Source organism: Podarcis vaucheri, assembly GCF_965113315.1.
Source record: "Podarcis vaucheri genome assembly, chromosome: 5".
NCBI lineage: Eukaryota > Metazoa > Chordata > Lepidosauria > Squamata > Lacertidae > Podarcis > Podarcis vaucheri.
The window spans coordinates 77,290,952-77,318,712 of record NC_138763.1 but is presented as its reverse complement, the minus strand read 5'-3'; the positions used below and the strand labels follow the sequence as shown (position 1 = coordinate 77,318,712).

General features: G+C 42.8%; 1 protein-coding gene and 1 long non-coding RNA gene across 9 annotated transcripts in view; one reads left to right on the top strand and one right to left on the bottom strand.

Annotated features, from left to right (window-relative positions):
* Nucleotides 1-21,918, top strand: part of LOC309532307 — a 42,106-nt gene extending 20,188 nt beyond the window's left edge. Inside the window, exon 3 of the long non-coding RNA XR_014219727.1 lies at nt 21,202-21,918. This is a non-coding gene — a long non-coding RNA (uncharacterized lncRNA). The remainder of the gene's footprint in view (nt 1-21,201) is intronic.
* Nucleotides 1-27,761, bottom strand: part of LOC309532278 (protein FAM13A-like) — a 49,761-nt gene that overhangs the window by 20,821 nt on the left and 1,179 nt on the right. For 2 of the 8 annotated variants that reach the window (XR_014219669.1, XR_014219670.1), the window contains exons 1-7: nt 26,599-27,120; nt 23,976-24,082; nt 21,470-21,629; nt 20,136-20,345; nt 17,909-18,095; nt 15,936-16,074; nt 15,140-15,255 (exon numbers count right to left, since the gene is read on the bottom strand). Coding sequence is in view for 4 of the 8 variants with exons in the window: in XM_082222498.1 (XP_082078624.1) it covers nt 15,190-15,255; nt 15,936-16,074; nt 17,909-18,095; nt 20,136-20,345; nt 21,470-21,629; nt 23,976-24,005 (792 nt within the window). In the remaining 4 variants the exon portion in view is untranslated. The other 6 variants (XR_014219671.1, XR_014219672.1, XM_082222498.1 and 3 more) reach the window with 6 other exon arrangements.

The window sequence follows — 27,761 nt, the reverse complement described above, 5'->3', positions numbered from 1 at the left end:
TAGCCGCTTTGAGACTCCTTAAAGGGAGTGAAAGGCGGGATATCAAATCCAAACTCTTCTTCTTCTTCTTACATGTCCTGAATCGGCAACACTGAGACTACAGAGGAGGAAGCTGACAGGCAGCACCAAGCTGAGGTTGGTGGGGCAATGCCTCCTTGGACCAGATCCATTGTGTCTGACAAAGTAATATTGGGGCAGTGGCAGATCTTGGGATCTCAAATCTCAGTGCTGCCATGTGCGGCCTCTTCTAAAACATTGTTTGGAGTCCCCAGTGGTGCCCCTGAGGCCCAGTGCAACTGAAGCAGGCACACTCCCCCCAATCTGCCTCTCCCGTGTCCAGAAAATGCAGACCATGTTGATGGAAAACAAGGAAGCCAAGACTCAGAATAGCAAAGCTGATGAATATGGACTTGGGCAAAAATGGAAGAACCAGGCCACAAAGAATTTTAAAAGGTATCAACACAGTTTAAAATGCATGGGGGAAAGGAACTGGGAGATAAAGGAGGGGATGATAAAGAGGTCTTGCATGATCAAGATGACAAGTGGAATGAATTACCCGAGCAGCAGCATTCGGAACAGAGATTAAAGTTTGAGGCAGGATGCTCCGAAAGTAAAATATTACAGTAATGAAGGTGAAAAATTATCGGAGCCCAGGCAATCATCCTAGCAGTCAAAATGGAAAAAGATGGATTTTGACAATACTAAAGGCTAACAAAGGACAAGTCATAGCAAGATGTGAAAGGAATATGAAAGAGAATTCTACAGAACCAACTGAAGGTTCATGATCACAAGACTATGAGGAGAAATTGTCTGCATTAATAATCAAAGAAGCAGAAAAGAGAAGCTTTAGTAGAAAAAAATTCTGAGTTTTATACATCACTTGCCATGAACTAATTTGGATTAACTAGTTCACTTAGCTACCACAATTCAAAAATCTCAGAATTACACCTGAAAGTAGTTCCTACAATTCCTGTATGAACTGAACATGAATTGTTTCTTTGCAGTGCAACTCTGGATGATTCTTAATTCAATTCAGTTTTAATTCTCTCTCTCTCTCTCTCTCTCTCTCTCTCACACACACACACACACACACATTATGGAATTCATTGCACTTTATGTGTGATTGTGACCATTCTAGTTACAATTCTTACTTATCTGAAAAACTATCATAACTGTTGGGAAAAATAAAACAATTGTTCCCTTTAAACTGTGTGTCTGTTTTGATGGTTTCTTAGTCTTCATGAGCATATTTTATACTTTAGCAGAACAGATTGTAAAATTCTGAAAACTGGTGGAGGGGGGTGGAATGCTGAGGACCACATGAATTAATTGTTAATTGAACTGGAACAAAATTAGTTCATTTTTGGAGGGGGTGAACTGTAACCAATTCCTTTTTTAAATGAACTTTCTAAGCACTGATTTTATCCATGATGACAATGAGGCATCCAGGGCAAAACAGCTAAAAGAAAGTAGTTTCAATCAGCTGCATCAGTGATGTGGAGAGAAATTTGTATTCAGATTTAAAGTTGACCTAACTAATTCACACTTTCCGAAGCAATATGCAAACCAAAACGCAGTTATCCTTTGAAAAGTGCACACCACCCAGTTTTGCAATGCGATTAAACCAGGAAATCAATATGTGCGAAAAATACATTTACTAGGGTAAAATGTGCATTAAACTGCATATATATTGGAAAAGCTAACATATCAAAATCCATTGTATTGGGGAAACTGTATAGTGGACAAAAACACGTGCAAAATGTGTTTATGAGGAGAAATCCACATTAAAATGCTGGTGGATTTTCATGACAACCATATATATATATATCTGATGATGAAATACAGAGAACTGAACTTAACACTGGAAAAATGAGAAACTGGCCATATTTTCTCATCCCTGGCTATAGTAATGCTTTGTGCCATGCAACTAGTTTCCCTGGATGAGAGAATCCAGATTTCCATCTGCATCTTCTGCATCCATCATGGATACTGGAGGAACGTTATGATGCTCATACACATCAACTGTGTGCACTGATATCCTGTTCTAGAGTGGCCTGCTTGAGAAGCAAGAAAATGAAGCCTTTAATTTCTCCTCTGTTCATCTGGCATGTTTTTCAAGTCCCCATTCCTCCCCACCCCCACCCCCGATCACCTTGGAGCTTTCCGGTGACACTTCAGTTATCTTCTAAATTATGCTCATTAACTTCGTGGGGTGCATAACACCACGTTAGCAATCATTAATAGCATTTAATTTCAAAAGCCAGAAAACCCTTGTGTCCGAGTCATATGCCTTTATTAAGGCGTTGTAGATGAGAGCCTGCAGTAATTTTATTTTACACTTAATAGTTTTGATACCGCTCCTCCAAATGCAATCAAGCATTGCTGGAGCACAAGTCACCAATTCCAGTTCATCAGATCCCTAAGAAACCTTGTGGTATTGCTACTTAGCTGTCTGAAGTGTTTGGCCCTCTCCAATAGCTCCTCAGATTTAATTAAAATTATCCTCATGTTTTCAGCACACTTAGAACTTTAAATGGAACCGTTTTCCCAGTGCAGCATTCCAACAAGCAGGCTAGTAATGAAGAGGTCGAGTCATTAAGGCTGCTTCACACATCAAGTAATTCCTACCTGGACCTGATAGCATGCCATGATTAGGGTTGGGTTTATGGGATGCTTTTTCCAAAAAAAAGGACTTGCAATTGTAATACTACTCAGGTTCTACAACAACAAAAGACATTGGCTTTGATTGTGTGTGCGTTTTCTGCTTCAGTTATGATTTCTTTTCCTTAGCATCAGCAAAATCCAGAGGTATAGGTAAAAAAGGTAAAAGGTAAAGAACCCCTGGATGGTTAAGTCCAGTCAAAGGTGACTCTGGGGTTGCAGCGCTCATCTCGCTTTCAAGCTGAGGGAGCCAGTGTTTGTCCATAGGCAGTTTTCCGGGTCATGTGGCCAGCATGACTAAACTGCTTATGGAGCAACAGAACACCGTGATGGAAACCAGAGCGCACAGAAACACCATTTATCTTCCCGTCACAGCGGTACCTCGTTATCTACTTGCACTGGCATGCTTTCGAACTGCTAAGTTAGCAGGAGCTAGGACAGAGCAATGGGGGCTCACTCTGTTGTGGAGATTCGAACCACTGACCTTCTGATTGGCAAGCCCAGGAAGCTCAGTGGTTTAGACCACAGCACCACCCGCATCGCTGAAAGGAGTAGGGAACCTCAAGTTTGGATCGAATACAGCCTTCTGTCACCCAGGCTACACCCTGTCTCCCAAGGCCATCTCCCTCACTGGCCCTGCTTCATAGAGCATAGAACTGTAGACTTGGAAGGGACCCTGAGGATCATCTAATCCAACCCTCTGCAATGCATGACTATGCAGCTGTCCCATAAGGAGATTGAACCTGCAACCTTGGTATTATTAGCTCCATGCTCTAACCAACTAAGCTATTAAGGCTCAAGTGCCCTATTTCCTGCTTTCTTTTGCTATTCACTCCACCAACAGGTCACATGTGATTCCCCACCCGTGGCTAATAGCCACTGGCAGACCTTTGAAGGTCCTGTCGTTCTGCCCCTGCCCTCCACCTGACGGCACCCTTTTTTGAAGTTAATATGCATTTTTGGAGAATGTGTATACTTGGCCACATGGATAAATTTATACAGAAACCAGGAAGATGAACTGCAGATATTCCAGCATGGATGGTGCCGCTAGCTAACATTACAATTGGAGGGCCCATGGAATAGTTCACATTCCAATGACTAGAGCTGAGAAGTTCCCACAGTCTTCAGCTGAGGGTACTGATGTGCTTTTCAAGAAGAAAAGAGAAAGGCCCTAATGCTCACTTTATGTTCTATAGTGCATTAAGTAGAAGAGATTCTTTAAGTGTGTGCCTTTAATGAAAAACAGTAGAATGTAGTATTTTTAGTTTGTGCCCATCTTTGAAGAATTTAATCCTGACAGTGATCAGCAGAATGCTTTGCCTCATAGAGTAACCAGGAAAATAACTTCTAACAGGGTGCAGAGGAGGTGGGCAAAAAAACTAAACCTATATCTATTTATATCTTTCCTTATCTAACCAAAATTATTTTTTTCTTTTCTTTGGCTTTGATGGAGGGACTGTGGGAACTAGGCTCCTTGCCTCTTGAGAATTACTGTATAAGGGGAAAAACACAAATGCGCCTTGACATAAGCTGGTTTTATGCAATAGGTCATCTTGAGAACAGCCAAAAGTAACAAGGCTGTCTTGTTCAGGTCACAAGGTTGAATGTTCGGGGACTCAAACGTACATAGGTAGTCTTGCTGGGCATGAAGAAATCCTGGGTATAAGTTAGTTAGTTAGTTAGTTAGTTAGTTAGTTTAAAAAAACAAACCCGTCTCTAATGATGTGTAACAAGTGGTGTAAAACAGATTAGTGGCCCAGTTTGCATTTCTCCATCTACACTGAAAAGACACAGCCAGCCAGATTGTGAAGAAGTATCTGAAGCAGGTACAAATTTGCATCTACATTAGGTGTGAGCAGATGCCTGCTTTGTAGGTGGATCAATGTTTCTGGTGTCTGTGTTCTGTTTAATTGTCCCAGCCAAATGCATTCAAAACATATTGGGATGACTAATGTGTATACCACAATCCTGACAGCCAGTTCAGCAAGGGAAAATGATTGTTGGGGAGTTTAGAACAGAGAAGGTGTGTGTGCGTGCATTAAAAGGGATGCTAAACCTTTCTCCTGCTGCCCACTAATTTCCCCTTCCCTAGCTGATCCATGCACTTCACAGAGTTCCTTGCAAATAATCAGGAAATACATTGCAGGGGAGAGGGCAAGGGTTAAGCACTCCCCTGTGCTGCTTTTCTGTGTCACATTGGACCCTCTCAAAGCAGGTGCTCTTATGCAGGGGTGGCGGGAGGAACTCACAATTTTCATCTTTGAGTTTCAGGACAACCATTCAAACTGGTGTGGAATTTGACAGCCTGTAAATCTTCTGTCTCCAAGTTTCTATTCTACATGGTTTCAGGAAACAGCTTTGAAATTGTGTGGGCAGTGTTGGGTGAAAACTTAAATCTAAAAAAGGAGAGGTTGTCAGTGATAGATCTTCCCTGCATGGCTGCCTCATATTTGCTAACTCCAAAAATTCCTATGCTATCTCCTTTGCAGGAGGTATTTACACACCCCTTCACTTCTCAAAGAGAATCATTGACCAGGTAACTTTCTGAATCAGGGTGTTAAGACTGGCAGAAAGGGCCTCCTTGGAAGTTCTACCACAGTCAGAAATTGGGGCAGGGATGGCCTGGAAAAAGATGCTCTATCTGTACAACATACCTAAACGGTGGTTCCCCATGAGGAAACCTTTAGATTTGTTAGGGAGCTGAGAAATCTGTTATACATCTCTAATCTCCTCACAGACATTTTTTTGTTAGACTTATCTTTCTTAGGTTTCCTTGAAGCCATAAGTGTATAAGCATAGGTTTGCCTTAAGAATACAGCTCTGTACACACCATATACTTAAATCACAACTTCCACCAAAGAATCTGGGAACTCTTGTTTGTTAAGTGCTGGAAAATGTAACTCTGAGGGGTAAACTACAGTTCCCAGAGTTATTATTTTTTTGGGGGGGAGTGTGCCTTAAATGTATGGTGTGCATGCAGCCTATGTCAGAAATTCTAGCCACAGCAGTGTATTTTAAAAGCGCCGGGGGGGGGGGACGACACTAGCTAGCCAACTGGAGGCCATTTTCTGAATGCCGATGGGATTGTTTTCATTTATGTCTGACATTTTGCAAATAGCAAGCAAAACATCAGCAATGACGGCACAGCAGTTTTTACAGATAATATTCATTGCCCCCCCCCAAAAAAAAGGATATTTGAGGGGCCGGTTGCTGTTGAGGGAAAAATCAAATCCATCATATTGGACTATTAATTCAGCTCATTATCTTGCAACACGCATGTGTCTGCCAGGCGAAGGTTAATAGAAAGTTTATGAAACTTGGAATGCAATTAAGTCTCTGAGGGCTGCACAGTTGGAGGCTGCGGCAGTTTCTATGGAAACCAAAGGGCTCAGGACTAGTAACAGCGGATTAACTTGAAGGGAGAGATAAGTACATGAAAAATAGCTCTCATCTACCATTTCTGTCTTAAAATGGAATAGATCAAAAAGTTGAAAACAAAGGAAGGCTGCAGCCTTGCCCATAGTTAAATGCGGCAGTATTTACAGACACAAATAGCTGAGCTGCATTACAACAACCAGCAATTTTATTTATACATTTATTCATAAAATTTATATGCCACTTGATTGCAAAGGGCGGGGGGGGGGGGGACCCTCAGATCTCAACAGGTCATAATTATGAAATGCCTGCCTGGTCCATCTCAAGGAATACTTATTTACTAACATGAATGCCCATGAAAATTAATGGATTATTTACAGTATATTAGTAGTGCCCTTTCTGCATTCATTCTCTTTTTTCACATATTACTATCCTCTGACCAAAGTCCACAGCTCCCTGTCATACACACATGTTCACACAGACCTTACCTTCTCCCTTTGAAATGGAGAGTGGTTAAACTATTTGATCTAAGGATACTGTTCTTAAGTTTGTTGACTGGGAGCTAGTAGTCAATTCTGCAGCTCTATTGGGTGACAAATGCTAAACCCAAGGCTAATGATGATCCTTTCTGCAGAGTTACACCATGGCTCCAACAAAGAGGGGCAGTGCATGCCAATGCACTGTGGTGCTGCTCAATTAACAAGGCTACTGAGCAATTTGTTAGTAGGTGATAATGGTTCTACAAGTTAAACCAATTCCCCAAAGAAACAGAGCTTGAGCACTGAAAGTGGACAAAAAGCAGGGTGAGTGGTCTTTCTTGAATGCAGCGGCTCATGCATTTAATCTCGCCAGTTGCTGTTGGACTCCTATCAACCCTCTCCATTGGCCATGCTGTCTGAGACTGATGGGAGTTGGAGTCCAACAGAATCTGAAGGGCACCACACTGGCTACCTAGACTCAGCCTTAAAATGCATTTGCATTAAATATTGCTAGTTTGAAGGCAGTTGGAACCAGTCCAGACTGGTTTGAACCGGTTGAAGCCGGTTTGATGAGGTTTAGACCGGTTGGAACCACTCCAAGCTGGTTGGAATCGGTCTAGACCGGTTGGAACCGGTCCAAGCTGGTTGTAACTGGTTGAAGCCAGTTTGAACCGGTACAGACAGGTTTGAACCGGTCCAAGCCTGTTTGAACCAGTCTAGACCAGTAGGAACTGGTCACAGCTGGTTTGAACCAGCCCAAGCCAGTTGGAACAGGTTGAGACTGGTAGAAACCGGACCAAGTTGGTCAGTACTGGTCTAGACCCTTCTGAACTGCTCCAAGCTGGTTGGAACCTGTCTAGACAGGTTGGAACCAGTCCAGACCGGTTGGAACTGGTTGAAGCCGGGTTGAATAGGTCTATACCAGTAGGAACCAGTCTAGACCGGATTGAACCGGTTGAAGCTGGTTTGAACCGGTTTAGACCGGTTGGAACTGGTCCATTCTGTTTCGAACTGGTCCAAGCTGGTTGGAACTGGTCCAGACCAGTTGGAATCGGTCCAAGCCTGTTTGAACCTGTCAAAGCCAGTTAGAACCGGTCCAGACCGGTTTGAACCAGTCCAAGCTGGTTTGAACCGGTTGAAGCTGGTTTTGGCGGTCCAAGCAGGTTGGAACCGGTCTAGACCGGTTGGAACCAGTCCAAGCTGGTTGGAACCAGTCGAAGCTGGTTGGAACCGGTCTAGACTGGTTGGAACTGGTTCAGACGGGTTTGAACTGGTCAAAGACAGTTTGAACCGATCTACACCAGTTGGAACCAGTCTAGACAAGTTTTAACTGGTTGAAGCTGGTTTGAACTGGTTTAGACCGGCTGGAACCGGTCCAGGCTGTTTCGAACCGGTCCAAGCTGGTTGGAACCGGTCCAGACCGGTTGGAACCAGGTGAAGCCGGTTTGAACCTGTCAAAGCCATTTAGAACCGGTCCAGACCGGTTTGAACCAGTCCAAGCTGGTTTGAACCGGTTGAAGCTGGTTTTGGCGGTCCAAGCAGGTTGGAACCGGTCTATACTGGTTGGAACTGGTTTAGACGGGTTTGAACTGGTCAAAGACGGTTTGAACCGATCTACACCAGTTGGAACCAGTCTAGACCAGTTTGAACTGGTTGAAGCTGGTTTGAACTGGTTTAGACTGGTTGGAACCAGTCCAAGCTGCTTGGAACCGGTCAAAGCTCGTTGGAACCGGTCTAGACTGGGTGGAACTGGTTCAGACTGGTTTGAACCAGTCAAAGCCGGTTTGAACCAGTCTAGACTGGTTGGAACTGGTTCAGATTGGTTGGAACCGGTTGAAGCCGGTTTGAACCAGTTTAGACCGGTTGGAACCGGTCCATGCTGTTTTGAACTGGTCCATGCTGTTTTGAACCGGTCCTAGCTGGTTGGAACCGGTCCAGATCGGTTGGAACCGGTTGAAGCTGGTTGGAACCGGTCCAAGCCAGTTTGAACCGGTTGAAGCTGGTTTTGGCGGTCCAAGCAGGTTGGAACCAGTCCACACCAGTTGGAACCGGTTGAAGTCGGTTTGATTTGGTCTACACCAGTTGGAACCAGTCTTCAACCCATTCCAATTGGCTTCGACAGGTTCAAACCGGTCTGGAGAGGTTCCAACCAGCTTGGACCAGTTCAAACCTGTCTGTACCGGTTCAAACCAGCTGTAACTAGTTACAACCAGCTTGGACCGGCTGAAACCGGTCTAAACTGGTTCCAGCCAGCTTGGACCAGTTCAAACCGGTCTAAACCGGTTCCAACCAGCTTGTACTGGTTTGTTCCACGTTGTGTAACACTGAAGAAAAATTGTCCATTTGGCCCACTCTCCTGAACTTTCCTCAAACTCCACTAATAGATTTTCACACAAATGAAGGCCTCCAAAATGATATTCTGAATGTTTCAGAAAACATTTCAAGCTAGTTTTCTCCTTTGTTCAATTTAATTTTCTTTCTTCTTTCTTTGATTCCAAAGCTTTGATACAATTAAACAACCCCCAAAACAAAACTTTGGAGTGAAAAGGGGCACATGAGCAGAGTCAACTCATTCAAGTAGCCAATGTACAAAATGTTACATCAGAATTTAAACAGCACATATGTAGGTTTTATATGAAAGATGAATTATGTAATTACCCTTATTCTAAGGCACTCAAGACGGTATCCATGGCCTTCACAGCACTCCATGAATCATTTTGGTGGAGAGACGTTGAGTGGCTCAAGGTCACCAAGCGAGAGCTTCATAGCTAGTTCTCTCCATTCCTTGTCCAATACTCTAATCACACCACACTCTTTGGAGCAAAGGAATAATCTGAAACAATTTGCATTCCCTCTGCTCCTAGAAACTACCACAGAACATAAAATGAACTTGCTTCAATCTCCCTTATTCATTAATATCATTGATGGGTTAATTCATGTCTATGTGGAAGGAAAGGAGTCCCTGAAAAATTAATTCCCCCCTTCTTCTCATGTGACAGAGGAAAATGGAAGCATCTGTTTCACAGTTCCTTGTGGTACCCAAACTCGGGGAACTGTGGCTTGTTTAAACAATCCAGGATCAAACTATGGCTTCATATCCTAGCTAGTTCTCAAAGCAAAGTTAAAACTAGTGATGTTGTGGCCCTCCAAATGTTGTTGAATTACAGCTTCCATACTCCTTGCTTATTGGTCATGCTGGCTGGGGCTAATGGAGGTTGGATTCCAGCAATATTTGGAGGGCTACAGGTTACCCATCCCTAGAACTCTAAGCAAACCACAGTTCCTCAAGTTCAGTCATCACAGGACTGGTGGTTAGACTAAAACTGAAAGCAGAAGCTTTTACTCTCCTATTCTAGTGAGTGCAAGATGAGAAGTGAGGAGGGAATTGTGCAATGAGTCACTGGGTACTTGGGCAAGTCATATCATAATGTTAACAAGGTATATTCAGACGTTCATTTGAAGTCAATGGGATTTAATCCTATTAAGTGGGGCTAGAATTGAAACTTCAGTCTCAGCATTCCCATGTCAAATGGGATAAATGGTTTCTAGAACACATTCTAGCTGCCTAATTCTTTAAACAAGGTACTGTTTATGTATGTGTAATACATGTGGTCTAACGCGGCCACAGATCATGAAGCATCTGTTCTTACATTCAGTTCTTACACACAGCTGTAACTCTATATTACATTGATGTGCGTGTGGTCTTGCTAGCTGGCTGGAGACTAGTAAACACATAGCTGGGCACTGGATGTAAACAGAGAGCTTTGTCTATAGCAGCAATGGCCAAACTTGGCCCTCCAGCTGTTTTGGGACTACAATTCCCATCATCCCTGACCACTGGTCTGTTAGCTAGGGAATTAGAATCATAGAATTGTAGAGTTGGGAGGGACCCCAAGGGCCATCTAGTCTAACCTCCTGCAATGCAGGAATATCTGCCAAAGCATCCATAGAAGATGGCCATCCAACCTCTGCTTAAAAACCTCCGAGGAAGGAGGGAGACCGTTCCACTGTCAAACAGCTCTTCCTATCTGAATCATTCTGAGAATTCGAAGGAAATGCAGTATAACAAATCTCTCTCTCTCTCTCTCTCTCTCTCTCTCTCACACACACACACACACACACACACTATTCCAAACTGTGTACAAGCACTGAATATGTGTAGACGAAGGAATGCTTTTCAGCACTGAGTGGAGGGGTGTTTTTAAGAAATGTTAATTCTTTTGCCCTTTTGAAATATTTTGCAAATGGAGATTATCCTTGTAATGTGCTTTGAAATTTCTCTGCTTTGGCTTAATCTTATCTCCTCCAGCAAGTCACTCCAGAGTCAATGGCCTTCCTCCAAACAAAACAAAACAAAACAAAACGTATTTCAGGTTGCAATGCACTTCAACTTAACAGTTCATTTGCCTTAGAAGCAGCTATCTCGGTGGTACATAATGAAGAGACTACTTTTGATCTACTTAGGCTAGTCTTGAAGCTAAAAGAACGAAATTTGCTAAAGGAGATAAAAGAGAGAGGAATGTACTCTTGCGTTGCCTTAGCAACCACAAGACGCTTAGGTTCTTTCTCCGATAACTGACAAAATGACTGCTGTGGCTTTCAGCCTGGGTCAGCAACATCAGAAGGGCTTGGCAAGTGGAACTATTAGCAATATCTGTTACATATTCATTTTTTAAACATAGTGCAGAATTCATGGTAAATACCCACATAAATACATCCTAATGCAGTGCTTACTAGATTGCCAGAGCCCTGTGCCGGAGCCCACAAACAGCAGATAAGATTCCCTTCGAAACAGCTTGCTTACCCATTACTGGTCTCTTCTAATGGACATCTGTGGCAGAGTGCTAGGTGATCCCTACAGCATGGGGTCACTTCGTGCAGGAAAATGGTGAGGCCCAAATGGGCCTGGTCAGTGACCCACATGTCCTGAGTGTACACGCTGGCTTTGCTATGTGCAAGGATTCCACAGCAGATACTCAGCTATTGAAGAGGGTATATGGCATGTGGAAGAACTGGACATTAAACAGGGTAGAGGGAAAATGCAGGCACTGATCCCTTCAGCTGGGAGGAAACACTTCCTCCACCAAGGGATGGAGATAGATAGATAGATAGATAGATAGATAGATAGATAGATAGATGGAGTGTAGTTCTATATTTCCATCAAAACTGGGCACATGTACACACAAAGGCTGCATATACAAATATGGAGTTCACCTATATGAACTAACAACAGAGGTTCATTCAAGATTATGTGAGCCAAGATTTCTCAGGAGAAAGTTTTCTGAGAAATTTATTGTTTCCCCCCACCCAAACTCCTGGCGAATATTTACACACACATACACACACACACACACACTTAAGCAGTCCAGAAATATTTCAGCCCATATTATTCTTTCATTCATTTTTATTTATAATATCTATGTCCCAGTTAATGAGACGTTTCTAAACAGCTCACATGAAACAGTTAAGATCATTAAAAGATCTATATTACAACAGTTAACCAAAATACAAAAATAACCCCACATCAACAAAAGCAAAGAATACATCAGTAAAATGGAGCAGTGCAATGAAGCTTACAGGCCAGAGAAAGCCTGCATAAATTGATGGGTCTTCAGAAGGTATTGCTACCTCATGAACATCACATGGTTTATGTCTCAGAGAGCGGTGCCACTACTGAAAAGGCCTGCTTGCAAGATGCTATAAAATTGCATCCCATCATTTTTCGCATCAGAAAGACCCCCTTGGAAGATCTGAGCGACCAACCAGAGGTATATTGTAAAGGGGAAGGTGGGCTGCTAGGTATCCTGTCCCCAAGCTGCTACTTATCTGTACCACTGAGACTGAAGTCACCTGAGAAAGACTTGTGCCACTGGCTTTGTGTGGGAGGCTGCAGTATCCACACACATAGAACAGCCTCATGGGACCAAGCCAAGTGGAAGCAGTGTGTGTTTGTACCTAGATGTTACAAAATACAGAGCTGCTACTGCCAAAAAGAGCAGCCCCATGCCAAGTTCCTCCTCCCCTGCCCCGCTCTATAACATCTGCTCCCATTTGCCACATGTCCCGATATCTACAGGACTATCAGGGGCAGAGAAAACTCAGAACAACAACATCCAGAATGAGGCAGGCCAAATCCAAAAGAGAAGAAGAGGAAAACTCAGCTGGGGGTGGGGGGCGGTGCTGTTGGTTTTTTGGTGGTTGTTTATTTTGCAATGTCTAGCACTGCTCTATGCAAAGGCAGCAGCCTATGGACTGTAAATGTAAGATCAAATAACAGGGACTTTACTGACATGGATTTCATGTTGAGGGATGTGAAGGTCAGACTTGAAGCACAAATAATGATTATAAAAAACAGATCAAGCAGCTGAATTCAGAAAATATTCCCTTTGCTCGATGGACTTGGCAGACTCCTTGTTATATTTCCTAAGAGAAATATGCAAATATTAACTGTGTTGATAAAAGATATTTGTGCAGTAGAGTTACAGCAGCAGCAAAATAGAACATATTGTTATTTTTAGAAGGTCCCACTCAACCTGACCAGTGAAAAAGATTCTAAATCAAAGCTGTTCATTTTGTTCCCAGAGATTGGCAGTGGGGGGGGGGGAGGGAGAAATTAAGTTTGGCTGCCTCCATATCTGGCTTCTTGCATTCTTCCAAATACGGCTCCATACTTTGGAACAAGGAAAGAGTGTGTGGGTGTCTGCAGGGGGAGCCTAAAGGAAAATTAACATGACACCCACTGGATAAATAAACATGGGTGCGTGTATGAAATCAGATAGGAGAAAAGAGAATCGCTTGAAAACAGTAGAAGATGGAAGGGAAAGGTGGTGTGGACAGGCATGGTTCAGCTGTGCTGAGCTTTTGCTGTCAGAATCCGATCCACACCAACTGCAGCCTCTATTCTAGGGGCAAGAGGAGAAGCCCCAGCGGAAAATAGGAGGGACCACAGCTTTCAGGTTTCTAGTTCAATGGCTGGCCTCTCCCATTAAATGGAGACAGTTTCCACCAGAGGCAAAGCTTCTGCCTGTGTTGGACAGATTTGAAGTCAATGGGGTGGTGGAAAAGCCTGACCCTGTGGGAGGCAGCTTCTATCTTCTGTTGGGAAGTAGGAGTGGGGGTGGATTAAGGGAATCTTTGGGAAAATGGGAATGGGTCGAAGGAAAGAAGTGTGTGTGGGGAGAGGTAAGCAAGTGAAAAGCAATGGGGTAGAAAACAGCAGGGGAAATGACTCAGAGTTTCACATTTGCTGGCCCAGCCCACAGCCATCACCCAAGGTTTCTTGGGGGGGGGGTGCTGACCAGTAGCAAAATGTGCCTGCAATGTGTCATTCTCTGCAAAGCTCTGTCTCCAGACACTTAAACATGCACATACATGTGAGAAGAGCACTTAATTCCTAGATGCTTTCAGAACACCGAGAAATAAAGACAACAGGGATATAATGACATCTCTTGCAGAGTCACAGTGGAAATTCACCCGAGCCTTGTTTGCTTCGCTTTGTGAAATAATTTTCCTAAACTCCGAAGGTATTATCAGTGGAAATTATTTCCAATTGTGCATCGTTCTGGATGGCTGGAGAGATTTTGTGGAGGGGAGTAGAAATGTTACTGCCTATTGCTTTGGATTAGCACAGAACCTAGAGTAATTTGTCCTCTTGGAACAAACGAGAGACAGATGGCAAACAGCAGCATCTAGAGAGAGAGAAGCACACTACAGCCGACAGCATTAGCCTCCCAGAAACAAGGGGCAAAGTGCAGCTAGTAACATTTTACTGACAGAGCATGGCAGTAACCATCCTATAACCAAAAACATGTCACGGAATTGACAGTCATCCCCAAAGAGTTTTCAAAGGGATGGGGCAAGATTTATCAACATCCAAAGGCCCGGCCTTGAATCCATCCTTCAGAAAAAAGGAGAAGAGCCATTTGTTGTGACATACACATATACACACACACACCCAACAGCTATAGTAATATTATCAACAGAGGTCAGACACTTTTGTTAGCAGCAGGATTTGTGCCTTTGGCATATGATACTGCCTATGCACATTCAACTGTTAGTTTTAAAAGTCATTTCAAGTGTCAAATCAATGAGTGGACCAAAGTTATAGATGCTACTAAGAAATAATCACATATAGTTGGAAACAGGAGGTAGAGTAGGAACTGATTCACCACCTATTTTGATTGCTGCTATTCCTCCCCATCCCTAGGGGCAGCAGCAAAGCTCTCCAGAATGACTCCTCCTCAGCAAGAGAGAGGCATTCTGGAAGTCCTTGTGGAGTTTGCCAGGCTCTTCCTGCCCAGTGGTGAGGTTCGAAAGGGCCTTTACTTAAGAGGAAGCCCTTGCAGAGTCTCACAGCTCCCCCACCCATTACAGGAGCAACGGAGGGAATGTTCTTTGCATCTCAGTGTTTTAATTAAGGATATACATTTGCACACCTATGTCCCCAAACATCTGATTATCCAAACGGATCCTTTGAGTAGTTATAAATCAGTCAAAATGACATTGCTGTGCATGTGAACAGAAGAAGGGGCAAACTGTAAAAAAAAAGACCTTGAAAACTGCAGGTTAAAATCCAGCCAGTTGCCACCAAGTGGAACAGTGAGATTCCAAAACGCAATACTGACACCATGTGGAGGGAAGGGGCCAGCCAGTCTTAGGTTGCTTGCCGCATACATTATGGATGATGGATTTCCTCTGTCTGTTGTGTCAGCTCTTGGGACAATGGGGTAGGGGAGAGAATCTGTGGGGAAAGCGTACAAATGATTGGAATGGGATGGTGAGGCGGAAATAAGGGGGAAGGAGCAGAGTGATGTTATGTTGAAAACTGTTAATAACCTATTCTTTATAATAGATTTATAACAGTGCAAGAGAGATCAAAAGGTCATTTTCAACCCCCTTCAGAGGCATATATGTCCTCTGTCATTAACCCCCAAAATCTAAACTGCATTGCAGCCAAGTTCACACAAACAGCTTATCAAATGGTGAAATTGTCTCTTGACTCTATGTTTGAAAGGCCACTTCTTCTAAAAACATCTTTACACCTAGAAAACCAGCTTGTCAATAAAAAGACAAGGCTGGAACCCCTTCCATTATTAAACCAGATATATCATAATTATAAAGTGCACTATATTTAAGACCCTTACATGAAACTTGACAAAAAAATAGATTTAAACTCACTTGCCCTGGAACAATTTATTAGCGCCTTCAGTTTAAACAACATTCTCTTTAAAGCTGATCATTTGTATTCTTTGGCAAGGGAAATCATCATTTAAAAACCAAGTTTCCCACCTGCACTCGATGTGCTACTGATAAACCAAACATTGACCATGGGGTGACTTCACAGTGTAGTTGAGAAAAATACATACCTAGGAGTTAATGAGAAATTATCTGTTGACTCAGTCTCCCTTAATAGCTCCTTACCTGGGGGTCACCTGCCTCTGTCAGTGAGAAATAAGTGTCAGGGCAGACCACAAATATCTCCGCATGGTGCTGAAGAATATATAGGAGAATGCCATTGCATACTGCTTGTTTTTTATGAGCTGAGGGGCTGCAAGGAATTCTGAAAAGGAAAAAAGAAAATGGAATGCCATCAGTTTAATGGTCCTCATACTCTAGCCCTATGAATCATCAACCACCCAGTCTGGTGGTCATTAGAAAGTAACTTACAGAACATAAATGTTTTAAGTGCTTGCCGTTATGTTTTATAAAAGGAGGAAATGAAAAGATAAATGTGCATGTTGCAGACAGCTCGTGTGTGTGTGTGTGTGTGTGTGTATCAGCGACAATTTTTGCTGAACTTGCCATAAGGAGAGGGAGAGAAAAAGAAAGAAGCCTTTTCTGCGCTTGCTTTTAACAAGTCAGTACATATTTGATGTAGCATACTTCTAACCTGAATTATTGTTAGGAATTGTGCTTGCTATCCTGCTTTGGCAATAGTTATTTGTATGTATAATAAAACTGTTATTAAAATATCTGGATAAAATCTGGTAACTCCATGGTAAAGTCATCCAAATATTGCAAGGAACTGAAAGCTCACAGCATGCACACAGCGTGCGCATTATATATAACATGGCCAATGATGCTGTTGTTCTCTAATGGAAAATGCAAATGTTGTGGTGGTGGGGAAGGGATTCATTCATTTTTAATGATATTGTAAACAGTAAGTTTCTGTTTAATCCAGACATTAAAAATATTTGGGTGTTTGGTCCTGCTGTTAATTCAATAAAGCGATTATTGGTGTAATTATGAAGGCTATATAAGTTATGGTACATCAAAAGAGGGTTGTAAAACGGTGGCATACTTCATAGTCTAATGCTGTGCATCCTCTCAGGCCCATATAAATTCTGAAGCTGAATATTAAATTGTCACTCACTACAATTAAGTGATAATTTAATGCAGTCAAGGTCCCCAGCAGACAGGCTGGGAGAGCAGATAGCCACAGAGGGGGAAATGCATCAGCAATGTCAAGGAAGCCACTTTCAAAGTAGATGCAGTTTGGTAACTCTGATGGTAGTTGGACCAAGGTCTCCTCCATGTGTGTCTTTCTTTCCTTTTCTTTTTTGCAGATGTATTCTGCAGCATGTCATTGGACTGCAGCATTAGTGGTGGACTGCACCAGCCACACATAATTCTACTTTGTCAGTGGTTCCACAATGCTTCCTCAATATTATGGCCATTTAGAGGGACACTCTTGCACTATAGCATGACAACTGCGGGACAAAATAAATAATTAAACCAGAACATTTGTGGTATGGAAAGTTACAGGATTTCAGTTAGAAGTTATGGGACATGCACTGACGCATGGAAACAAAAGCAGTCCTAAAACATCTGTCCTAAAACTTCTGCAAGAAAACAGTATTTAAAGGAGAATTGTGTATAACAGCCCTGATACTATCATGAACACACATCGTCATGAAAGCACAATGAAAAGCACATCTGGAGGAGCTCCAAGACTGAACATGGCGAACAAACTGCCATGAAAAAGTAATTCTGCTATTACTTACAAACTTGTAAATTCCAAGGCACATGGAAACTCAGAGGATACTTGCATTTTAAGTCAGTTTAAGCATACTACCCTCGGGACCAGAATACACAACCAGCAAAATCATTTGAGTAAACTGTTTCCTGAACTATCCCACTTCAGGCAGTGAAATAAGTTTGAAAGCTCCCATGCGGGAACAACTCTTTGTAAATGGAAAATTAATCTCTCAACTAGGCCAGAACCCTTCTCTCTTGCATGTATTTCTAGACATAACATATCCAAGAAAGGTTGAGGGCTTCTTTAGAGGGAACATTCAAGCCCCCACCTGCAGACTAAAGGAATGTTGCCAGGAAAGTCATACCACAGGAAAAGGGAATTTACACATTATACAGCAATCATAACAACATCTTACCGGAAAAGGGTGGGGCCAAAAACAATGGCAAGGTTCTCCATTGTCATGTGGTTCTCATCGCTATGTGCTGCCACTTTGACCAGAAATCTAATAAGGAAATGGAAAAGGCTATAGTGGGCTTTCGGTAGGCTTCTTAATAGCCTTCTTAGGGTGCATGCTGGGCAGTCTGCCATGTCGTTTTTATTATCTGTGAAGGATTAAATGTTAATCATTAACCAAGGTTAGCATAAGTTGTAGTTATTACTGCTAGTGTTTCATACTTACTGAGTACCAAGCATGTGCAAGGTGTTTTGTACTGAGGTGAGATGGTCACTGCCCAGAGGGGTGGCAGAGAAGCAATGACAGCATAAACATGAGTGACATCCTGTGCAACAGTGAGGTGTATGATAGGGTTACCAGACGTCCCCGTTTCCCGGGGACAGTCCCCGGATTTGCAAATTTGTCCCCGGACAAATTCCATCACCGGAATGTCCCCGGATTTCATCTAATGTCCCCCGGAAACGTGGCAGCGGCAGTCTCAGCAGCCTGGAGCCAGCCTGGTAGCGCAGTTGGCTCTGGTTGGCTTCAGGAGGCGCCTGCCATTTTGCCTCGCTGGAAGTCTCCATATGATGTGTTGCGCACATCAAATGGGGTATCGGTGTAGGGGCTGAAGACACAGTGCTGGGTGCCGCCACCAGGCAAGAGCTGTGCAGGGTCCTTGAGTTTGGTGCACCGCTGCAGCTTAGCTCTCAGCTAGCCATCGGCACGCTGCCCAAGGCCGTCGGCTCCAGCTCAGCCTCCGAGTGGTGCTTGGGCAGCTGCAGCTGCTGCTCGGCTTCACCATTGTGCTCCTCGACTTGCAAGCGGCGGCTCAGCTTGTTGGCCAGCTCTTTGTTGGCCATCATGGATGAGAGGCGAGCAGGAGACGAGCTGATCCAACCCAAGCGCGCCTCCTCCCGCTCACTCTGCTCTGGGACCGCTGACTGGGCGCGCCAAAGCATGGATGGGCAGCCGCCAGACGATGCCTGTGCAGGAGATGGCCAGACAGGCGGGCAGGGCAGCAGCAAGCGGAGGCGGTTTCTGCTAATGCTTACTCCCGAATAAGACTATAGGGGATCGCAGTGCAAGGTGGGAGAGGGAGGGAGGGAGGGGGACAGCACAGCTAGTGCTGCAAGAAAGGCCAGGACCCAGAGGAAGGCCGCACAGAGGAGACCACAGAAGAGAAGATATTACTTTTTTAAAAAAATATCTTTTTTCCTTTTTTATTATATATATATTTTTTATTTGCTGGTATTTATAGTGTCCCTGGATTCATTGAAATAAATCTGGTAACCTTAGTGTATGAGCATCATATGCTCTTGAAATTCTCGTCAGTCAGTGGGTAGGAGAGAAACAAATGACGGCCAATCTGCACATACAGACATCTCACAGGAAATGGCCTTCTGGGAGTTGCACCACTTCAGACTGCGGGTAGGAGATGCTCCCCTATTTGTTGGGGGGGGGGGAGTCCTCAGCATGGAGAAATCTAGAACCCTCCTTCTTGACATCACCACACAAGCAGAGAGGGTTGGGGTTTTGGTTTTGTTTGGGGCTTTTTTCAACCTAGGAAAGCAGGTAAACATGCAATCCTCACTTGCAGTCTGAACTAGGTTCCAGGAAGTTGCATGATTTCTTTGCATAAGTAGTTCAGCTCTAAACTGGTATTAGGGAATACCAAAAAGATTTTGCCAAACAAAGTTTGTCTTGAGGGTTATTGGAAAAAAGGAATGTGGTCTAATGAGCAGAGACGGAAAAACCTTTCCAGGCATATGTAGTGATATAGCTGAAAGCACAGGGATGAGAGCAAAGCAACCTGCAGTTAATTAACATGTGAGCTTGAGAAGCATGGAAGAAGTGAAAAAGGGTAAGAAGGGGGAACACAAGAGGATATAGATAAAGACTTTTAAAGCTTGATGAAGAGGGTGACAGCAAGTCAGTGTACACAAATTGATACCAATGGCCACAAACCATTATGCAATCTTGAGCAGATCCATGTAGTGTTCATCATTCTGTGAGTTTGTTCAGCATCTCTTATGCTCAAGGTCAAACGCCTTCATTTGTGTTTGACAAACTGGCTTCTAATTACAGAATAGACCAAAATATATGTATCATCCATTTCACCCCTCTCCCTGATCAAGAACCTTTGCACGTGTATCTTTCCAAGATGTGGCAACATGCCCACTTGAACAGAAATATGTAATTGTTTTACCTTCAAAAGTAGCTAAAATATTGGCGCACAGATTGTCAGGGAGAACAGCGACTGGGAGCTCATTCAGGAAGAGTTTAAGCAGGCTGGCAATGGAATTGACATCTCCTTCGTTAACAAGATCCACTTCTTCTCCTTGGTCATACTTCTCCTTCAGCGCTTTGATTTTGGTCACTGAGCCACTGATCCGAAATAGGCCTTTGTGATTCAGACCTATTGAAATAGGCAACATCCTATAGTAACAGCAAATTTCTTTTCATACTAATATCCATGCAGAAGGAGGGGGTTGTGGGAACACTAGGATTTGAAAAAAAAAGTAGGGGGGAAGAGCACCTGCTTCCTCAAATACTGTCTCAGATGCATGACTGCATCTCTAAATTTGTTCATGTTTGGTAGGAATGGTTTCTGGGTATGCTTTTGTCATGGCAACAAAACTAAACAACCTGGTAGTTAATCAGCATCTTTGTAAGCAAGAAAACATTTTCTTTAAGTGATATGAGAAGTACATGGCACTAAAACACTTCCCCCCATAGAAATAAGATAAATCTATCATTTCAGCGTATGAACATTATGAATATTAGTGAATAAATACACAGTCCTGATCTGTCAAAATCAATGGGAGGCCTGGTGTCAATTCTAAAATGGTACTTAGCTCTGTACCTAACAAAATTGCATAACTATTCCTTCGGGTTACCTACATGAAAATCATTTATTGCTATGCTTAACTTCTGCTTTATTGTTTTACAAGTGGTTATTTGCAAAGAATATATGAATAGAGGTAAGGCAGGTGTCTGTTACCAAGAACAGATTTTGTGTTCTCTCTCACCCACATACCCCAAAAATGGGTTGAGACAAAAATTCTCAGAAAATTTCTGAGATTTTTCTTTTTCTCATTCCCCTAGGAAAAGAAGGTAGCTTTGCAAAAATTTCTCCAAACATTTTCTTTAAAGATGTGTCAATGGTAGGGAAAGAGTTGGGATTCACCAATGAAATAATTGACTTAAGTCTTTTGATTTTTAATGGATCTAAGCAGAGTATGACTAATATTGGATATCACCCTCTATTTCAGAACCCAGAAAGTGCCTTAGGGCATGCCCAGGATTGATGACATCATAGACACTTCGCCAGATGCCCACATCAGAGGCCTGAAGCAGAGCACAGGATCAATGATGTCATAATTGTTCTGGACAGAGCCACAGGCCATATGAAATCCCCACTTCAAATGCTGCTTCCTAACCAGATCAGGAAGCCACAGAAAGTCAGTGCGGAGCTCAGCATTTTTACTGAAAGGAACAAAAGAAATTCTTACAAAGTTCAGCTAAAGATAATGAACTTACCAAACTCTTCTAAATATTCCACCAAGTGCTTGACAACGGAAGGAACAGGAAATTGAGTTTCCTCTTGGGCAAAGTAGTCAAGAGGAATGCCAAAAGTTCTCTGATGTTGTGGTCCAACTTTATTTCTACAGTACTTAATTTCTACAGAGGATAACGACTGCTGCAAACAGAAAGAAATGCAACACCTTCTTGAGGCCTCTTTGCACCATTGATGCAAAAGAAATTGAAAGAGCAGAAGAGATCTAATGAGCTTGGAAAGTTTTTTGTGGGGATGGGGTTAAAAATGTATTGTATTCATACAAAATATTGGGAGAGGGGAGGGAAATCTCAAATTGGCAATGGAAATTTGGTTCTGCCAGCAGAGCAAAATCAAAGGTTCCCACTGCTCCCATTATTGCCTTTTAAAGCAACCTGAGTCAGAAAAAAGATTCCCGTCCAAATAATTCCAAGCTTTGGTTTTTCTAGTTATTGGTTTGTTCTGTATACCACCACTGTATCAAAATTCAAGTGATTAGACTAAGATTTTATCTAACCATGCCAAATTTCTTGACTTCTCAAAGACATGACACAAAAGGAAAAGGGACTGGGAGGAAGAAGGGGGGAAAGGAGACAGACATTAGTTTTTAGTTGTGAGGATCTTGCAATGACCAGTTGAAGGGACAGAGTAGCTAAAGGTTTCTGGTTCCTCAGCAAAACTGAGAGGGAGGATCTGCAATTCTCTTATAGCCTGATAGAATGCCCAAACATCTTCAAAATACCCAGCAGCAGATCATAGTACTGGCAGTTTTACAGAGTACTTTACTAAGTATTTTTTTTAATAAAAATAATAATAACATTTTAATATTTTTATTTATTACAGGTTTTAGAAAATTGCAGCTGCATTATAAACTAAAATAGTCAAACAATCCATTCTTCATGATGCAGGTTTTCAGCAAAGGTTACTCCTCCTAATGCACAAAGTAACTTCTGCATAAATGGATTATTGACTTTGAATATGATCTCTTCCAAGAAAGGAAGGAAGGAAATACAATTCTGACTTTTTTTGTAATTTTCCCAAAAGCCACAAGTAGGGGCTATTTTAAAAAGATAAAATCACACAGATTACCTAAAAGTGAGTAGCTGAGATGTAAGTTAAATATCATGCATGAATCATCATTGCAGATCTCACACTGAATTTAATACATCTTGATCTTTCACTTATTAGCTAGTATTTACAATGTTGATAAATTGAAAACATCTATTTATATCTTCTTTTCAGGTCAAAATACTCTAGTGTCATTTACATAATACACTTCTTGCTCTACAGATTTATAACAGCGGAACGGAGTAAAATTATGCGCTCTGCTAGGTTGTTTACGTCTGTTGCCATGACAAAAATATGCAGATATAATTCCTGCTAGAAATGGACAGCCTTAAGACTGCAATCTGATGTACCTTTACTTTGGAGTGAATCCCACTGATTTAATTGTGATTTACTCTGCTCTAAACAGAATGAAGAGTCAAACTGTACCAGCTATGTCAGGAAAATAATAGCTGCTGCAATTCTAAATTTCATGATTTTCAAGAAAGGCTGGGCTATCAATAGCCACTAGCTATGATAGCTATGTGTGATCTCCAGTGATGGAGGCAGTATGCCTCTGAATACCAGGTTCTGGGAATCACAAGTCAGGAGAATGCTGTTGCACTCAAGTCTTGCTTTTGTGCTTTCCATCAGCATCTGGTTGGCACCATGAGAACAGAATACTCGACTAGATGGGCCTTTGGCCTAATCTAACTAGGAAGGGGGTGAGAACTTGGTTAAGCTTGCATTTATAGGTCAAACTATCTAATTTGCAGTTCTCAAAACAGGGGTGGTAGTCAAGAAAGTGTTACTCATGTTTTACCCACAACAATTAATTAACTTAAGTTAGGTCCATTGATTTCAATGCTCTGCTCGGAGTAAAATTTAGTTGATTACCACCCCTTGTTGACAAATACACCTGTTTTGAAGGGAGCCAGGGAAATTGCAATGCAATCTCTCCACTGAGCACTGAATAATTGCAATAAAACTTGGAACATCCATCTTTGACCTTTTACATTTGAATTACAAACACCAGCCTCAGCTCCCACATGCCACCCTAAGCCAGGTAGTGCAGAATTCATTGCAATGCAGTATTAAATGTGAATCTCAACGACTGTGCTTTACTAGTTGTTGTTTTCTTAGAGCAAGTCATACTGAAATCAATGGGGCTTGCTTCCAAGTAAATATGCTTGCAATCAATCAGGGTGTTGAAAAATAAAATGCAGTCAGGAGAAAAAACAAAAACACTGATTGAATTGATAGTCCAAGTTCATGATTTGTAAAAACAACCCTTAAGTCTCCTTCAAATATTCAGGAATGTTATTTCTGATTCTGGCAGTCTCTGCATTTTTTTAATCTTCAGAGATAAAATAAAGACCTCTTTTGCTTTTTCAGATGTGGATCAGTCACAAGTCAGAAACAATTAGCTAGTAACATTCCACTTACACAGATCGAAATGGAGGCACCTGTTCCCATGTTAAGCCTGATCAACCAAGCTCCACTGTGCCGAATGTCATGTTTCTTGGTCAATCCATGTCATCTTCTCAGCAACTCTGCATGCAACCATTCAATACACTAAAATAAATGTATCGGTTCATGCAAATTCTTACTTTAATCTAGCCTGATCTAAATTAAATAATCTAGTTTATTTTTCCTCCTCTAACAATAATTTTTACTCAGTCAGCTCTGTAGCTACAAAAAGTTACTGAGGTGTCATAGCCAATGGTGTTACCATAGTGCCTAACACACACACACACACACACACACACACACACACACACAGCAGCACAGAATAACTTCCGACATGCTCACAGCCTGCTTGACATTCAGCTTTTGCATTCCACAGGGAAGTAACTAGCAGAGCTGCCGATTATTCCTTCCTGCCAACCCTGACCACTTCTTACCCAGGAGATATTATTGCTTACAGATGAAAACTAGAGAGTCATAGCATTCAAAATAGTGTGCCGAATTGTGAGGATTCCACCTTTCTTCTTGGTAATATTCTAGCTCTTATTCAGAGGGGGTGGGACTGTAAAAGTGAATAGGCAATGTCTGGTGAAATACTGGAAGCCAAAGACTGGCTTGGGGCGATTTCCAGTGGCCGGGATTTACCATTTCTGTGCCCTGCATTCTCCTCACCATGGTTAGTGGAAGCAGACTAAATTATCCAAATAGAAAAATATACAAACACATGCTTTATGTGCGTCATTTATGTTGTTTGCAGAATTCAGGTGTGAATGTGGTTTTGTGCAGAAAATATTGTTCTATGCTATGGCTAGCAGAAAATATTTTTAAAATGGGACTACTAATGCACATTTGCACAGCGTGCTTGATTTATACAGGTTGCTTTTTCTGGTGCAGAACTTTTGTCACAGAATTTGGATTTACATAAGTAAAGAGTTTTAATTCCATGAGGTCGCCACCATTGCATTCCCTGGACCAGGGGTTTCCAATCCAGTGACTGCAGGTTCACATGTGCACACAAAGGCCTTCCCTGGTGCCATTGCGGTCCCTTTGCCCCACTGAAATCAGGCTTGAAAGAATTCTGTTGTAGCCAATATAACAGGTTGTGGTGTGTGCGTGGGGGCCCATGATATTTCTTAAATCTCCAGAAGTGCCCACAGGTAGAAAAGGTTGGCAACATCCACTCCAGATAGGAGCCAGAAATATATTTTCCCATAGAACCTCAGTCTCTCACAAATCTTTTCTTGACACTGATACCACCTAACAGAAAGGCCTTAATAGCTATGAAGTGTGTGCATTTTGACACAGCTGCACAATGCATACAAAACGCATAAAAGAGATGTAATCGTAACAGTGCAATCCTAACCCTTTTATCCGTGTTTCTAGAGGGGATTATTATAAGGCTGAGGAGACCATCTGCTGGACTTTGCCAGCACGGAGGGAACTGGAAGCTATCACTGGTAGCTCTCCTACCAGCTGTAAAACAGTCTGTTTCAGGACAAAGTACTGGCATCTTTGGAGTCGCTAGATCCAAAACCCTGCAGATCCTCAAAGGGGTCTAATTTTGTGTTTGGTGATGGAGGGGAGGAAGCCACTCCACCTTCCACCCTCAGTGGTGTGAACGTTAGGGTTTGGGACACAGCAGTCCATCTGCCACTCTGCCATGGTTTAGGATTGCCTTGTCCAGTGTTAAATCTCCTTTAGAAAATCAGTTTTTGTTTCCTGTAAAACATGCACAGCGGCTAGTATCCAAACAACCGCACTAATAGTTCCACAGGCCCAAGACGATATCGGGCCTGCGTTTGTTGAGAAGCAGCCCTTCATGCCACATGGCAAACTGAGGCTTTCAAGAGGATTGTATGGTATACAGCCGTGCTGCTCAAATGGGGGCCTTGAGCCACTTCCAGGAAGGCCCCCGCAGCCTTTTGGCTGGAGCAAAGGAAGCGCCGGCAACCTCTTGCATGTTGAGCAAAGGTGGCTGGCAGAAAAGCTAAGTTTAGAAGAGGGAAGGAAGGCCTGCCCTCCAACTGAGGGGGCCAGAGGAGATGCTGAAATGAGAAGAGCGGTTTCTCTCTCTCTCTCTTTAGTAACTGCAGCAGCCATATTGTTATATTTAGTAAACAAGCGAACTTGGAATAGAAATGAAGAGTATAAGAGAGGAAATGCAATTATGGAAGGAGAAAGTGAACACAAAAAGGGCTGTGGGGGGAGGCGGCAGATTAGGTACAAGCCGAGAACGGGAGAAATCACAGGCGGCCATCTTGAGAGATATGGGGGGGGGGCGGGAATAGAAAAAAGATAAAAAGCCTAGTTTATTTCATTTAAGAGCTTGTGGACTTCCAAGTTCTGCCTAAAATGGGGAGGCTGAGTCACAATACCACAAGACAGGAAATCACGGTGTCAGAAAGGAGAGGGAGAACGGAGCCATTTCCGAAGGTGGATTAGATGTGAGGCGAGAACGTCAGCGTTTTGTCAGCCGTGCCGAGCTCTGCCGCCATTTCGTGACTCCTTGTGACTAAGGCAGGCCCCACCCAACGGGCCCTGGGAGAAGGAGGCCTGAGAAGCAGCCCCTGCTGCCATGCACCACAAAGAGTTTGTGCCTTACAAGGTGTGGCAAAGCTCACTGCCGATTTAAGCTCGTCTCTCCCGGCTCCTGGCAGGCCGCAAGGAAGCAGGCAGGCAGCTGAAAGCTTTCCTTCCAGAAGGTGGAGGAAAGTTCTCTTTGTCTTGAGAGGCTCAGAATTAACTGCCATTCATTAAAATCAAACCCTCTCTGGGCGATTCCAATGCGGCTACTGATATTGCCAGAGTAATGTTGCTACAGTTGATCGGAGGACTGGCTTTTGACTTGTGCACGGACACCAACACATTTAAAGCGCTCTTATACCGCTTTAACAGCAAAATCTCCCCAATAATACTGGGAACTGTCATTTGCCAAGGGTGCTGGGAATTGTAGCTCTGTGAGGAGGGTCTTCTAACAAGTCCCAGCACCCTTATGAGATGACAACAACTCCCAGCATATGAGATGACCTTCCACAAGTGGAAGATTTTAAGATATGTGGATACCATATACAGATCTGTTTGTTACTGGACCAACAGTTACACACACCCCTCCTGCATAAAACTATTGCTTTCTTTGTGGTTTTGAATGACTTACTTGACTATATTTATTTTTGTTGTTCTTAAAGTTCAATTTTTTAAAACCCTGTAATAAAAAAAATAATCAGCACCTCAAACAAACTACAGTTCTCAGGATTCTTTGGGGTGGGGTGGGGGAGCCGTGGCTGTTAGAATGGTATGAGTATAGTGCGCTACTCATAAGCGGGGTAAAATAGCAAAAAATAAAATTGCAATTTCATTCACTTCTCCTTTGAGCCACAAGATGGAGATGAAGCACCAGGCGATCTTTCTGCACATAGTAGTTGAAAACATGGCCTTCTGGGCCTCTCATGATTCTCCCTAACCATAATCTTTGCTGGCCCTGATTCACACCTCAAATGTGTCCTTAACTCTGATAATGCTTCTTGCTTGTCTGCATGGAAGATAGCAAGGGGTGCATTTGCTTCTGTAGAAACCAGCATTCTGTACAAAGGCAAAAATTACATCCATGGCTCCACTTGCTTTTCTGCTCACCACTGGCATGTGATCCTTGGAAGGTTGATCAGAAAGGAACAGGATCCTCAGGCTGGAAAAGTTTCAGCACCCTTGTGCTATGCCAAGTCATTGCTTAGATCAGTGCAATGCAGAAGCAAAATGAGGACCGGCTCA